At 39.9% G+C, this 15286-nt stretch overlaps 1 protein-coding gene across 2 annotated transcripts in view; it reads left to right on the forward strand.

Moving 5' to 3' along the window:
- MRPS35 (mitochondrial ribosomal protein S35) overlaps positions 1–15286 on the forward strand; it is a 55013-nt gene that overhangs the window by 27840 nt on the left and 11887 nt on the right. For both annotated transcript variants that reach the window (XM_032783982.2, XM_032783983.2), the window contains exon 7: positions 3934–4003. In XM_032783982.2, the coding sequence (XP_032639873.1) occupies positions 3934–4003 (70 nt within the window). The remainder of the gene's footprint in view (positions 1–3933; positions 4004–15286) is intronic.

Genomic DNA, 15286 nt, shown 5'->3' on the forward strand with positions numbered 1-15286 from the left:
AGTTCTCATCAGAATTGTAAATTATAGTAAATAATGATACATCTCATTTCACCTGCAGAAGTAATTTATTTTTCCAATAATCTGGCAGCTTCAAATTAAAAATTCATTAACTATCCTTTCCAAATGGCTTGCGGTGTTCAGAAAAGCGTCAGACAAATGTCATGGCCTCAGCAAAGTACATAGCACAAGTATTTACTTTTGCTTGAGGAATAAAAAAGCTTTTAATATTTCTTGAGCCTTTCTGCTACAACCTGTAATTAAACTGAATTTCAAAGCCCTTCTTTGTCAGTCTCAGGTTAATTGAAAATAAAAGTACAACTTAGCTGTGTTCAGAAATATGAAGCAAATTATGATAAATTCAGAATTAATCAGGAACACCTTTTGTGTATTTCATTTGGAACACTAGTTAGATGCACGACTTCAGTACCTGGTTAATGTGTATATCCCAGACTTTGTCCAAACGTTTTGAGGGTTGTCATCCAAATATTTCTATGTGGTGACAACAGTGATTCCTAATTTTATTTCCCATTTCATTCTCAGTACTGTTGTTAGTACATTCTTTGGCTCATGCTTTCTAGGTTATTTTGTGTAACTATTATGTCCTTTAAGTTTTAGTGGTTGCAGCCAGTTGATAGAAATGCTTTGATCAAAGTTATTTGTTTTTATGAAAACATCTTCCACCAGGGGGCTGTAAAGAAGCTCCAGGTGCAGGAATGGAAAACAATACTCAGTGCTGATTATGTTCTTGAGGAAGGAGAGAAATCTGTTATGTTGATGTATCACAAGACATACATTTGTTTAATATAGCTTTTTAAAAAGTTTAGGTTGCTTTCCTGATGCTTAGTTTTGCCTTCAGTGCGGTTCTCTTTGTGCTCAGTCTTACTTTTAAGAAATAACTAAGAGTCAAACTGTTACTGCAAAAATCCCCAGTTAAAGATCCTGTGAAGCAAGATTTTTTATGTTCTCAAAGCTGCTTAGGTGATGATAGAAGCAAGCTTCACTTGGTGACAGAGTGGTTTGGCTCAACTCCCATTTGGAGGCTGGATATTTTTTAATTACACTAAACTAAAAGCAAGCCCTGGGCACAAATAGAGGGATTGAAGGCTTCTGCAGCTATTATGAAAGTAATGATGTAAACAAGGTTTATGTTCTTTGAAGAAATATTCACTCTGTAAATAGTGAGAAGTTAAATTCAGTGTTGCAGAGTAGGGACAATGCTTGGCAAGTGTTTAAATCCAATTTAAGCTAATTTAAACTGTAGATTGTAGACTTAACCTTTGTGACCATTGCTAACATGCTGTGGTTATGAAGTTTTTCATGCTTTGGCTGTCCAAGTATCTGGTTCTGAAAGTCAAAAAGAGTTCTCTGTGTTGAGCATCACCAATAATAAGTTTCTGTGGGACATCTGAGTCAATTATACCTGTGTAACCCCGTGGTTTTTAATGAATTTGCACAGGTCTTGCTGCTTTAACTTGATGAACTGTTCTGTTAATACAGAAGGCATAGAAACCAACACCCTCAATCTTAATTCTGTCTGCTCTACAAGGTTACTGGAAATTAAAAGCAGCAACAATTAGCAGACATGACTCCAGATGCACAAAAAGAACAGATTGTGTTCCACAGCCATCCTGACAGAAGAAATCCTGCCCAGGTTTAAAAACCTGTGACCTGGCTTTGCAGGTACTTTAAGCCCAGGCTAGCTTAACCCGTTATGAGTAAAGGTTAGAGCCCAGGCTCCAGTTTAACGCAGGTCATTGTCGCCTGTCTGTTTTGAAGTGAGGATACGGGTAGTCAGTCGAGTGCTGACAGTCCTCAGTGTGTGTCCCACAATTCCCCCAAAGAACAGACAAGTTCTTCTGCAATTGACAGAGAAAGAATCCTAGGCTGGCTTAGCACACAGAATCGTGGGTGACTGCAGAAACAGAAAACACAGTTATGCAAGTAGGACTTTCACTGTTGGGAGTGTTATACCCAGGCAAGGCTACCAGGTGCCCAGATCCAGTTGCCAATTAACTGTGAAGACATACTCCACACTTAGTCTCTGACAAAGACTCATCTTTGTTACGTGAAAAGAACAAGCTGACTACAGTGTCCTTGGTAATGAAGAAATTTTCATTTCTCTGAAATCCCTTTGTCATCAGTTAGCCCCCTTGCTCCCTGGTATCCCCACAATTCTCTTGTAGGCATCCTGTTTCTAATACTTACAAAAATTCTTGGCTCTCTTTTTTCCTTTAGTTATTTTCTTCCAAAATTCCCTCTTGCCCATCTTACATTTTTTCCTGCCATAGCTGGTTCCTTTTTATTGGCTTCACTTTAGCTGGATTTCAGTTTTTGAAGGATACCTGTCCTTTGCCATTTAGTTGTAGTCTGATTTTTTTTCTTTCCTGCTTCTTTTTTTAGGGAACTTAGGGGGCATGCCCCCCTATACATATCTCCTGTGGTTCTTATAGGGAATACTTAAGTAATTCCCTTGCTGAGTGAAAGGATTTTAACTTCCTCACTTTTTAATGTAGAGTCTTTTCAGGTAGCCTCCTATTTTAAATCTACTCCCACTGTTACTTAGTGCATCGTCTATAATTACTTTGCTCCCGTGTTTTACTCCAGACTAAATCTGGCATAGCTGCTACTCTTGTATGCCATAGATGTAGCTTTTCCAAAAAAGCAGTTATCTGAAGACATTGAGAAATAGCTTCTCTAAACCTTGTCTGGTATGATACTGGTACACTTTCTGGAAGTGGGTACTTGAAACAAGCATTATTACTAGTTTATTAAATTTTAGTTGTCTCTAGGATCTCTCTCAATATTGCACATGCAATATCTTTCCTGATCCAGAGGCTGGTAGTATAAACTTATTAGTACATTTTACATTTTTAGGCTTGGGAATTAAGATTTTTATGGATACCATTTGTATTTCCCTTTCCATTCAAACTTTTATAGAGGTTGGACCTAACTATACCTAGAAGTTACTGCCAACACTGGAAAAATAGGGTAGGAGGGGTACTACCTCCCCTGCTGACACCACCTCCTGCCTTATGGAGGGAGAAGGAAAGAGTCACTGGCTGCTGCACTGCCTACTTTGTTGAACTGTGGGACTACTTGAGAGCTTGGAGCAGAAGAGGTGCTGTACTGGCCCTGCCTAAGCCCAGGAAATGACTTAATACAGTGTGTTTAACACCAGCTTCCTCAACACCAGCCTGTCCTAGTGTCCTTATGTTATTTCTGGAAGTAATTAAGTCTCCCTCTGGACCTTCAGATCAGCACCTCTGGTTTCAAGGTGCATTACTTGTGTTCTGAGATCCACAACCTGTTTGTGCCTGATGCATACCTAAAGCACTTGGCCATGAGGCAAAAAAATTCACAACATAGTCTGTGCCTGTATCCTTCCCTTTCTGGCTACTTACGCTTGAGAGCTTCTTTCTCTAACTTTGGTATTAAGTTGATCTAAGTTTTCTTACATTAGAAGCTAATGTTTTATTTAAAGTTTTATTAGTTTTTTCTTCACTCGCTAACTGAACAGTGTACTTTTCTCAGTGCCAGAATCTCATGCTGTCTACACTTACCTGTGCTTGCTGAAAGCAGAATTTCATTGAAGACTGGCTCTGGCCAAGAGTGTCCAGAGACTTGAATGGTTGCTGAATGTACCTCATCGGTTCTAGTTTATTGTCATAATTTTCTCCCAATAAGCAGATGCAGATCAGTCACTGAGGGAACTATTTCCTTGACATCACGCTAAAAGCCTGAAAATCTGTACATTTCTGAATTAAATTTTGTTTATACAATGGGCAATTGATGAGGAACTGAAGTGATACAAAATCTTCCTAGAGTCTGAGGACACAGATTAACAAACAAACAAACGTCTTAGCTATGTATTCTTAATTTCCAAAAACAGAATAGCGACTATTTCAAAATGCACCCTTTGTTTTTAAATTTCAGGTGTCCATTAAGGAGACAGAACTATGACTATGGAATCTACCTCCTCACAGTTTTGTACCATGAATCGTGGGTAAGCAAATGAATGTATCTAACAAAATAAACAGTGCTTTTAATTCAGAAAAGATAATGCTTTACCACGGACCACATTTAGGTAAAAATCCTGACTTGTGTGGTGGGTGGAATGGTTCTGCAGCTTCAGCATGCTTGGAAGATTTACAAAAAGCATTACAGCCCTGTTCTGTCCAACGTGAATGACAGAAAGCATTTCTAATACTTTGCCAGGATGCCACTATTTTATTCATATGCCCACAATAAATGTCACCCCACAGGAGGTCTTAGAAATAAATTCCTTTCTTCTGACAGGAATTAGGAATAATTTTGATTGCATTTATCTTGATGTAGTATTAAAAAGCTAAACGGAAATGAAACAGCTTTCCAAAAGATTTCAACTGGCTATTAAATGCACACACTGAAAATTAGATAAGAAATCAGTTTAAAATGTTTGTTTTTTTAAAATGTGGTTTTATACCTGATTATCTTAACCCAAAGCAAAATACAGAGAAGCAGGAACAAAATAATTTGACAGACTTGTGTTTAAAAACTACAAGTTAATTAGTTAAATATTCAAGTGATAAAATCAAATTTGTTTTTAAGCAATGAATGAAGTTACTTTAAAGATGTCACAGATTATTTGAATCTTACACTTGTCTTAAAATATGCTTTTTTCCCTTTAGGGAATATTTTATATTTAAAAAAGATGTGTTTTGATGTGTACAACTTAATTAAAAACAGGTCTGTGCCTAGTAAGTTTCACAAAAGGAGTGACCTTGTGGTGAGTGAAATATTCTCCTATGGTGGGTAGAGGGACAATAATTTTTGCATTTATTCCAGTTCGGGGTCTCTCCCTTTTTTTTTTTTTTTTTTTGGTCGGCTCCACCCACCCCACTGCCCAATTGCTGAGGCTGTCCATAGGAGCATCAGTTGTGGTGTGTTACAAGAACACTTGTACATTAGGAAATAAAATAAATAAGTGTTTCATATAGGTCATCAAGTGGACATAAGACAACTTTTCAATCCATACTCTTTCCTCTATCAAAATATATCCCTCAACTGGCCTGTTAATACTTAGTATATCCATTTCTCCCATGACTTCTAGTCATTCCTATTGATTACAAATATTAAAATGCATTTTTAAAAGGAATCTATTATATTATGTAGAGTAATAAAAGCAATATAACATACCTGCCAGAAAAAGGCACGTTGAAAACTAATACTTGCATTTTGGATAGCTTCTATTTGTTTCAGGGGAAGTAATTGACAAATATGACATTTAGCCGCCGCTGCCACTACATTTGGCATTTGTTCAGCAATCATGTTTTCACACAGTATTTGAGCAGGTGTGTTTACAAGTATAGTATTTTTTCAGAGTCTGTAAAATGTAGCAGACTGGTAGTTCTCAAAATCTTGATTAAAAAAAATAGTACATTCAGTTAACATTAACCATCTGACTAATTATATTAGGCTGAAAATAAGTTGGGTACTTCCTTCCCACTCTCTCTCAATCATCTTAGTTGTGCCTTGGTGTCATTGCATTTGTTACCCAGCTTTTATGTACTTCTCTGTGAACCTTGCAGTACTTAGGCCTGGTCTACACTGCGGGAGCGGGGGGTCAACCTAAGATACGCAACTTCAGCTATGCGAATAGTGTAGCTGAAGTCAGCGTACCTTAGGTTGACTTACCTGGCCATGAGGACAATGGTGAGTCAACTGCTGCCGCTCCCCCGCGACTCTGCTTCCGCCTCTCGCGAGCTGGAGTCAACGAGGAGCGTGTTCGGGGATCGATTTTTATCCATGTCTAGACGAGACACAATAAATCAATCACCGATAGATCGATCTCTACCCGCCAATCCAGCGGATAGCGAAGACCTGCCCTTAGTCAGAGTGGAGTTAAATTGGATTGTATTTTTAGTCTTGCCTTTGTATGAGAAGACCCTTAGTTTCCCTTCATAATACTATTTTTTGTTGACTTTCTAGTCGTATAAGTCCCCATTATCAACATTCTTTAAAAGTCTAATTTCTGCCTTCAGTCATTATAATTACTTAAATATGTAATAACACATTCAGTGAGGGATTTTCATTTGATCAGACTGCCTTGAAGGATGTGTATGATGTAATTATAGACAACATGCTATTAAATTTGGTTTATGAATTTATGTTTTAAAGAATAAGTTTCATAAGCTTTTACTTTTCAGTGGTATGCTACCAACATAGGTATTTTCTCTTTACCAGTAACACAAATCTTGAACTCAAATGACAGATCAAAGTTTCCAGTAGTAGAACAGTGACGACAAAGGCTAAACACTGTTCCTTTTTTATGAATTCCAGGCAAACAACACATCTGTCCTTTGCTCTAGCATTACTTAGTGATAGAAGTCCAGGCCATACGATATTGCCATGTGAGTGCTTGCTGTGTATTGAATACACACAAGTCTCTTACCCTTTTATTACCTTTCAACTTCCATGTTAATATTTGATGAATTAGTCAATCAGTTGTAATTGTCTTTGATTTCCATGAAAAATTGATGGTCTGCTGTGACATAATTGATTTTTTTTCCATGATCAGTGGTAATCTCTTTTAATAGACCTGCTGAAAGATAGTTTTGATGCATTTTGTTAACCGTAAGCAAACAAGCTGTGATCTGTTTTAATCTGTGTGAACTTTAAATATTGGGGGGGATTAGTCCTAACTATAGACATTAACATTAGACAAAAGTAATCTCGAGATTTGGTCACCTTGCCAACAGAGTGGTGCCACATTGCATGCTTGCATGAGTGTGCTTGGTGGAATGCAATAAGAAAATGAGGCCAGCCTTTCCTTTCCGTGTTGACTGTTACTGCTTGTGTTGCAGGTTGTGATGCGAGACCTAAAGACCCAATGCAGTACTTGCTGTTGTAGTTATTGTAGATCTTCTCTAATTTGTACTAATGACTGGAAGAACTGTTTTGAAGTACTGAAACTTGCAAATTAGCACATATGAGAACAAACAGGATATGAAAACCAAGGGCTGTATATAGGTCAGAAAGTGTAGTTATGTTTTAAGTGTAACTTGGCTTTAATTGTTTGACGCACCACAGCATATGTACTAGTATTAGGAAGTAATTTGTCAAAATAATTACATAATAATATGAGGTCTCACTATAGTATCTCCTAATTAAACCTTTTCTCAGAGTTGGGAATTGCCAGTTTCTATGTGGATTGTCCAATGCTTGGTAAATTGCATACTATTGACCTGTATAAAGTGATGCAGGAGTAGTAAAGTACTGATATAACTTTGTTCCCAAGTAACACATACATACTTAATTCTGGGTTGGTTGGTTTTTGGAAAAAATCCCCTGTGGATCACTCTTCGCAGAAAACTCATGTACTTTTTTCCCCAAAGATTGCCTTCCAGGTCCAAGTTTGGTCTTGAGGAGCATTTCTTCCTTTCTAACTGAGGCTTCAGTCCAAGGACCAGGTTCTCTAGTAGTGGAACTCTGATTTTATAGATATCGATATTCCAGTAGCACTTGAAGGGTCCAATCAGAACTGGGTCTCCATTGTGCTGGATACTGTAAAAATAACCACTGACAGTTGCTGCTCTGGTGTGTTCAGTCTATATGTGCAACAAGTCAGTGACAAACTAAATGAGAAGGAAAGAAGAGGGCAGGAGTAACCAATAAAGTAACAATTGCATAGATAAGATATTGTTTAATATGAAGTTTCTTTGTGTGTCTGTTTACAGGGCTTATTTTTGTCTAATTAGAAACAAATATCAGCCATCCCTGATTGACTGGTTTGGTGTCAATCTTTGGAGGTAGGAATGTTTGTGTGGATTAATTCAGTGTGTGTGTTCTGTGTATAACAGGCAGCATTGAAGGCATGGAGTAAATTGTGGGAGCAGCTGATAAATACTCAGATGAGACCAGTATGAGTGAGTGGAGTGGGGTTGATCTATTGAGATGAACAGTCAGGAAGAGTCAGAATTGGGAAGTGCTTGAAGAGTGAGCACAAGAATACTCTGCTTGATGCAGTGAAGCCAGTGGAGAAATTCAGAGTGTGTTATTGATGTGGTCAAAATAATGTGAAAGGAAAATGATCTTAGTAGGTACTTTTTTGAATTAACAGTAGATAGGCAATTTGAGGCTGCAGTACTTCAGATGAGAAATAAAGCAGTGGCTGGGTAGTCGTTTAATACTGGTGAGTGTGCGAAGGTCAGATTTTGGAAATGCTGTGGAGGAAGAAACTATGGCGGGACGTGAGGGGCAAGGGAGTGGAAGAAGTCTGACTACCACCTAAATTGAGCCTGAATGAATGACAAGATGATTGTTGTGGTTTCAACAGTGACTAAGAATGGGGTGAAGATGACACCTTGAGAGGAAAGATCAGGAATTAATTCTGCTGTGTTAAGTTTTTGTCAATGAAATATTTAGAAAGAGGGGCTGGAGAGACGGGCTGAGATGAGGAATTATACACATGGAAACAAGTCAGGAGTGCAAGAAGTAGATTTGTGAGTCACTGGTGTAAAGGTGGTGGGTAGTTGGAACCATGTGAATGGGTGAGATCACAGAAGGCCTACAAAGAAGGTGTAGAAACACTTCTAACACATTTTATGGTTTTACTTGAAGCCACTACGCAGGCATAGTTGGAAGTGACTTCCCACATGCTGATCCCAGAAATAGTTTGATCATGCAAACTCCTATGGAAGTTGAAGACACTCAGCACTTTTTCCAGGATTGAGTTCCAAGTTTACCAAAATGTATGTTTCCCTTGGAGAATCTGTAAGTATGGGGTAAATGTGGCAAAGTGTGAAGTTTAAGTTTCCACAACCATTTTGAGGGGAGAACTAGGATGATTTCCCTGTGTCTGGCATTCATTTCAACACAGTATAATGCTAACCCATCCATGGCATAAGAAGACTTCTTAATCAGAAGGGCTCTGGTTCTCTTTGGAATGTACCTGATTGCCCGACATGTTAGATATGGAGGAAGATATGCCTGGACACCCTAAAGTCTTTGGGTACAGTTTTCAAAAGAGGGTCCTACGTACATAATTCTATCTCATTGAAAGTCTATGGGATTTAAGCTCCTAAGTCCCTTTGGTACTTTTGAAAATTATATCCTATTGAAAAATATCATCCCCATCCCTTTTCAAATTACTGACGTTTAACACTTCTTACTCTCTTAATAATAGTATAGAATAATAATTGGAGATATATCTATCTCCTAGAACTGGAAGGGCACTCGAAAGGTCATCAGGTCCAGCCCCTGCCTTCACTAGCAGGACCAAGTGCTGATTTTTGCCCCAGATCCGTAAGTGGCCCCTCAAGGATTGAACTCACAACTCTGGGTTTAGCAAGCCAGTGCTCAAACCGCTGAGCTATCCCTCCCAAATCTATACATTTGATAGATTTCTCTTTAATAAAGTATAAGCATTTCCATCATATTTCATTTATGTTCATTTTCCAGCTGTGTTGCTTGGTTACGGTTTTTTTAAAATCCATTTGTTTAAATGGGAAAACAAAGTAGGAAATCCTCTAATCCTTCATCCATCCTCTAATCACAGGCTAAGTAAAAAAATTTCGGTGGGAACCTGTTTAAAATATTGGCAGCACATCAGTGGGCTGATAATAAATGTGATTAATTTGCAAGGCAGTATGGTGTTGGGGACAGAAATGGCGGGTGGGAGGGAAATAACCACACAAGGAAGAGCAGAGCAAACTTCACTAGATCATGTCACTGTGCAATTTTATATTTTTTTTAATTAAAGTGCAGTTAATTGATATTTGTAGCATTACTTAATATAGTTATACCCAATAAAGTGATTGTCTGCCACAGAGGATTTTTGAAAGACTAAGTGAGGTAATCTTTGATTGGACCAACTTGTGATGGTGAGAGATGCAAGCTTTCATACCACACAGAACTCTTCTTCAGGCCACAGGACTTGGGACCAACATGGCTACATCTACACTGCATACAACATAGAGGAGTTTGACATCCACTATATCAAACTTCCTCAATTCACAAATCGAACTGCCAGCCCGGCATACTAAACATGCAATCTTGAAACCAACTTGGATTTTTTTTTTCCCCTCATGCAGCTTCACCAGTAATTCTCTAAATTATGATGTCCTTGGTCACGCCTGTGCAAATTGTAGGCGGGCTAGTGGGTTGCATAGCTCTAATACAGAACTTAATTTGTCTACAGCCTCTCTAGTGCTAATGAAGATGCATAAGAAGGCAGATGCCCATATTAACTTTTTAGATTCCAGGTTGTTTGCAATCCTGACAAAAAAAAAAATTATCCAATTTGATATGGAGACATTGAGACAACATTGGAGTCTCACAGTGAGTTGTTTTTTGTTTTTTTGCTTTTTTTCTATACAGTCCCTCTTCAGATGAAAACTGCTTTTCTCAAAGGCCTCGATGTTAGCCAGGAAACTGAAAGCTAAGTGTGCATTTAAAAAATAAAACATGATGAAATTTGAAAATGCACAAGTAAGATCCCCCCACAAACAGCCTTGACGGGCTCTGCAGTGCTGCCCACAGAACAAACAAAAACCAGGAGACAATACTCCCAAACAGTGAACTTCTTCGTTACATCAATGACCTTGGAAAATCTGAGGTTATCTTAATTGGTCAGCTTTGATATTATTGTTATGCTGATAGTCATACACTGTGGTGAGATTTAAAGGTAGATGCGTTACACTTTACGTTTCCATAGCAAACTTTCTGCCATATAAGCCTATGCACAGGAGTTTCAGGAAGGCAGGCTTTCATGTTTTGTCACCAAAAGTGATGACATTTTGGTGACAATTTCCAACATACAAACTTTAAAACATTGATTACAATATTTTGAAAATGTATAGTAATGCTTAACATTATATTTTGCAGCTTTTTCATCTTAATCGGTAATTAAGTTAACACTTGTACATTATTAGTTTTTACACACCATGTAGTAGCTGTCTGAATAGGCAGTTTGCTATCCATATGAACTGTAATTTTCTAACCAATGCCTGAATGACCCTATGCTTTGTTCTACTGTACTCTCTATTTGATGCTGTAATGTTTGGGTTGGTGGGGAGATAGTTTACTATAGTCTTGTTCTGTTCCCACTTTGGATGGTCTAGACTCTGTTCCTTGTGTCTTGGCTTTGCAGATTGTCCCCAGGAAAGAGCCTGTGGTGGCCATGGTCTGCGTTGCCAAACAAAAAGGGCAGCATTGCGAGAACTTAAATGAAGTGTCTCTGTCTTACTGTTGATAGCGGTATACAAAGCAGTAATTATAATAGGCATGTAATAGTCCTTGTATTAATTTTAGATGGATGCAAGTATAATAGCATGAAGAAAATTTTTTTAGTGTCAAAAGAATGGTAGTTTGCTGCCATCAAGTGGTTAAAGGAGGCATAAACCGATCTTTCTCATTTACGTAGGAATAATCATTGAGATTTAAACTTATATTGTGGGTTGGAAATGGAGAGGAAACAAAGTAGAAATAAAAAATCAATTTTCAAGATGAAATGAGGTTAATGAGTAATGTTGTAAGGATCTCTCTTAATATTAATGATCTGGAAAAGAGAAGGAACAGTGACCTGGAAAAATTAGTTGACTTGTTTAGTATGCAGCAGTTGTATAGCCCTGTTGGTCCTGGGATATTAGAGAGACAAGGTGGATGAGATAATATTTTATTGAACTGACTGCTGTTGATGAGAGAGACAAGCTTTCAAGTTATACAGAGGACTTTGTCAGGTCTGGAAAAGGTACTAAATGTCACAGCTAAAAATCGAATAGATAGTTAGCACATACTCTGAGGAATCATTCAAGGTAAAGTGGCCTATTAACACCCCGTAGTCATAGAACAAAGGTGCGGGAGAGGGTTAGTGTTTTACAGATTATTGTAATAAGGCATAAATCCATTCTTTTTTAAGACCATGATTTTTAGTGTGTAACAAAGTTATGAATTTAAGCTTCCAGGCTCATCTTTTGAAAGTGTTGTTGTCCAGGTTTCCTTTGAGGATGGGGACTGATAGATCAGATATGAAGTGATTGCTTTGTGAAAAGTGTTCAGCCACTGGTGATGTGGTGTTTGTCTTTTGTCTTTTTCCTGTGTGAGTTCATTCTAATCTAGTGATTGTCTAGTTCAGGGGTCGGCAACCTTTCAGAAGTGGTGTGCCAAGTCTTCATTCATACACTCTAATTTAAGGCTTCGCGTGCCAGTAATACATTTTAACGTTTTTTAGAAGGACTCTGTAACCGTGCAGAACCGGGGCTCAACCCTCCTTGAGGGCGGAGGGGAGCCACACCGGCTCACCGCACTCCGTCGGCTTGGGGCCTGTCCCTCGCTGCGGGGCTGAGCGAACCAACAACAGTTAGTAAGTGGCTCAGGCCCTCGGTTGCAGGGCTGGGCCAACGACTGGTCTCTAGATGCTCCCGGCCCTGGGTCAGGGCGGGACCGTAAGCAGTTCAGCAGTCAGGCCTTTCAGCAGGGGCTGAGCGAATAAGGCAACAGTATATAAGCCCAGGCCCTTGGGCAGGGCGGGGCAATACACAGTCTAAGCTCACTCAGGCCAGAGGAGGGGGAGTCTGCCACCCTTGAAGGAGTGGCAGGGGGAACGCAGGCCCTCCCACTCCACTGCGTTCTGGCCCGGGGCCCTAGCAGCAGTCAACGCCGCTGACGGTCGGTGGGGGATCCTGACCGAAACACACCGACATTGGCTTAGGTGAGTCTGCAGCCTGACGGGAGTCGGCTGCCCCCGGACCGCTTCCAACCTCCCCCTCACTAGGTACCTGCCCTCTGTCAGCGTTGTCCGGGGGGTCCCAAACCATGGGTTCCTCAGGGTAGCCGGCGTCCAGAGGTCCAGTCCACTCCTCGGGGTACCGGCGTCGGGAGGTCCGGACAGCTCCTCCACAGGCCGAACGTCGGGAAGCTCAGTCAGCTCCTCTGGGTACTGGCCCCAGGGGAGGTCGGGCCAGTACCCCTCCGGATACTAGGCACGGGGTAGGCCGGGCCCAGCGAGGGCTCGGACCCCAGCGTCTGCCTTCTCCGGCAGCCTTCTCCTGACTGAGCGCTGGGGCCGGGCTTTTGTACTTCGTGTCCCGCCCCTTGGCTTCCGGGGGGCGGGAACAGGCGGCGGTGGCCTTGGGCTTCCTGTCCCGCCCCTTGACTTCTGGGGGGTGGGGACAGGCGGCTGGGCCTCCATCCGTAGCTGAGCCTTTTCTGGCCTATTCCCTTCAGGAGCACAGGGGAGTGAGGCCCCCTCGCTACAGACTCTCTATAAATCTATAATATATAACCAAACTACTGTTATATGTAAAGTAAACAAGGTTTTCCAAATGTTTTAGAAGCTTTATTTAAAATTAATGCAGATCTTATGTGATCCTTGCCCTTGCTTTTCCTTGCTGAGTTTTCCAATGTCTGGCATGTACTTGGATACTTTAAGCTGCACACAGGCTTCTGAGTGATCAGTTGTTAACTGGCTCCAGAGGACAGATTTCATGTGTGATAATACCTGTTCACACAGGTATATGGATCCAAATGCTGAAAGCATTGCAAACGCAGTTTTCTTCAAACAGTTAAATTTAACGGGCAGGGATGTCCAGCAGGTCAGAATAGAGGCCACATGATCTATCTCGGTAGCTTCAAGTATGCTCCGCGGATCCACAAACGTTGATGTCCACAATTCTGAGCTTTTTAACTAAATGAGTTTCATTTCGAAATCGTTAGCACCCATCCACTGAAATACAGACAAATCCAAGTTGCTTTTGTTGAACTTTTCAGGTTTAATTAGGAAAGAAAGCATTGGGCCAAATCACTGGAAACCTTGAAATCGGTCAAAAAAATTCTAATTGCAGTTCTTTCATATACTTTTGAATCTCATCGATATTGACAGTGCAATGTGTTGATAGCTCTTTTATGAGTTGGAAGTAGCAGAAAGTAGAAGTTTTGAATATCCCTGGAAAAAACTGTTAGTTTTACAACAAATGCTTTCTAGGCTTTATAAAGATCCAGAACCGTTTGCCCTGCACCCTGGAGACAAAAGTTGGGTTCGTTTAGGTGAATGGTGATGTCAGTTAGAAACATGAGCTTACACAGCCATTTGTTATCATCCAGTTTGAGGTAGTTTTGTTCTCTTTTTCAACAAAAAAGACAAAAAAAAAACAACAACAAAAGTTTACAGAACGCACCAAAACCTTGCCACAATTTAGGCACTGAATGTTGCTGTGAAGTGGGATGTCGTTCTAAGCACTGTCCATCTCTTCTAGCAGTGCTTGAAATTGAGAGTCAAAGCAGATCGAGCAACAAGGAAATTCGCACCACTGTATTCATCACATTATTAGGCTCTGAATTAGAAATTTTTAGCACACAAGTTTTCTTGATGGATGATAGTGAAATTTGACTGTCGGGCGGCCAATTTGATCTTCAAGTAACTGTACAAATCCCTTCTGTTTTCCGACCATGACAGGAGCACCATCTGTTGTCACACAAAATATTTTGTCAACTCCTCATTCTTCAAAATGGCTTACAAAACTTTCCAGTATATCTTCCCCCTTTGTTGTGCCATGCAGGGGTTTTAGGCAACAAAGTTCCTCTTGGTTTTCATCAGAAGCACGATATCTTGCAACAGCTGCCAAATGTGGAATGTCGTTTATATCCACTCTCTCATCAACTGCAACGCTAAACACTGTTGTCTTTTAATTCAGTCATCTGCTTTTCCTTAATGTTTTCTGCCATTTCATGTATGCATCTTTCAACTGTTCTGGCAGAGGTGGGCAGTTTTTATTCTAGATATGATTGTATCTTCATTTGGCAAACCATTGAACAAAATCTCCAAACTGCTGAGAAAAACTTTTTATATAGTCACCATCTGTAAACAGCTTTCCATTTTTTGCAATGCACTGTGCAATCTTGTAACTTCCTTCTGTCGCTTGATTTTTACTTACACTTAAGTTTTTAAAAACACTGCTTTGCTTCTCATAGACTGCTACTGCCTTTTTGATCGATTTCAGGCTTGTCTGCTTCATCAAGAGAGGTTTTCTTGTGCTTCATTTCAAAATGTTGTTGAACTCTTGATGTGTGACAAACAACACTTCCATAACAGAAAGCACAAATAGCACGGTCCTTCTTTTCAATATATCCAAATGCATCTGTCCAAGCAGGCTGAAATGATCAGACATCTAGCTTCGCTTTCTTACGAGCTGCCATATTGTCAAATGTTCCCATCGACTCTCAGTGGGGGGAAAAAAAATGGCGATAGAAGGCAGGCACAAGGTCAAACGCAGTGTGGTCTGATATAAGCAATTTTAAGATGGGAGTGCTG

Source organism: Chelonoidis abingdonii, chromosome 1 (genome assembly GCF_003597395.2).
Source record: "Chelonoidis abingdonii isolate Lonesome George chromosome 1, CheloAbing_2.0, whole genome shotgun sequence".
Taxonomy (NCBI): domain Eukaryota; kingdom Metazoa; phylum Chordata; order Testudines; family Testudinidae; genus Chelonoidis; species Chelonoidis abingdonii.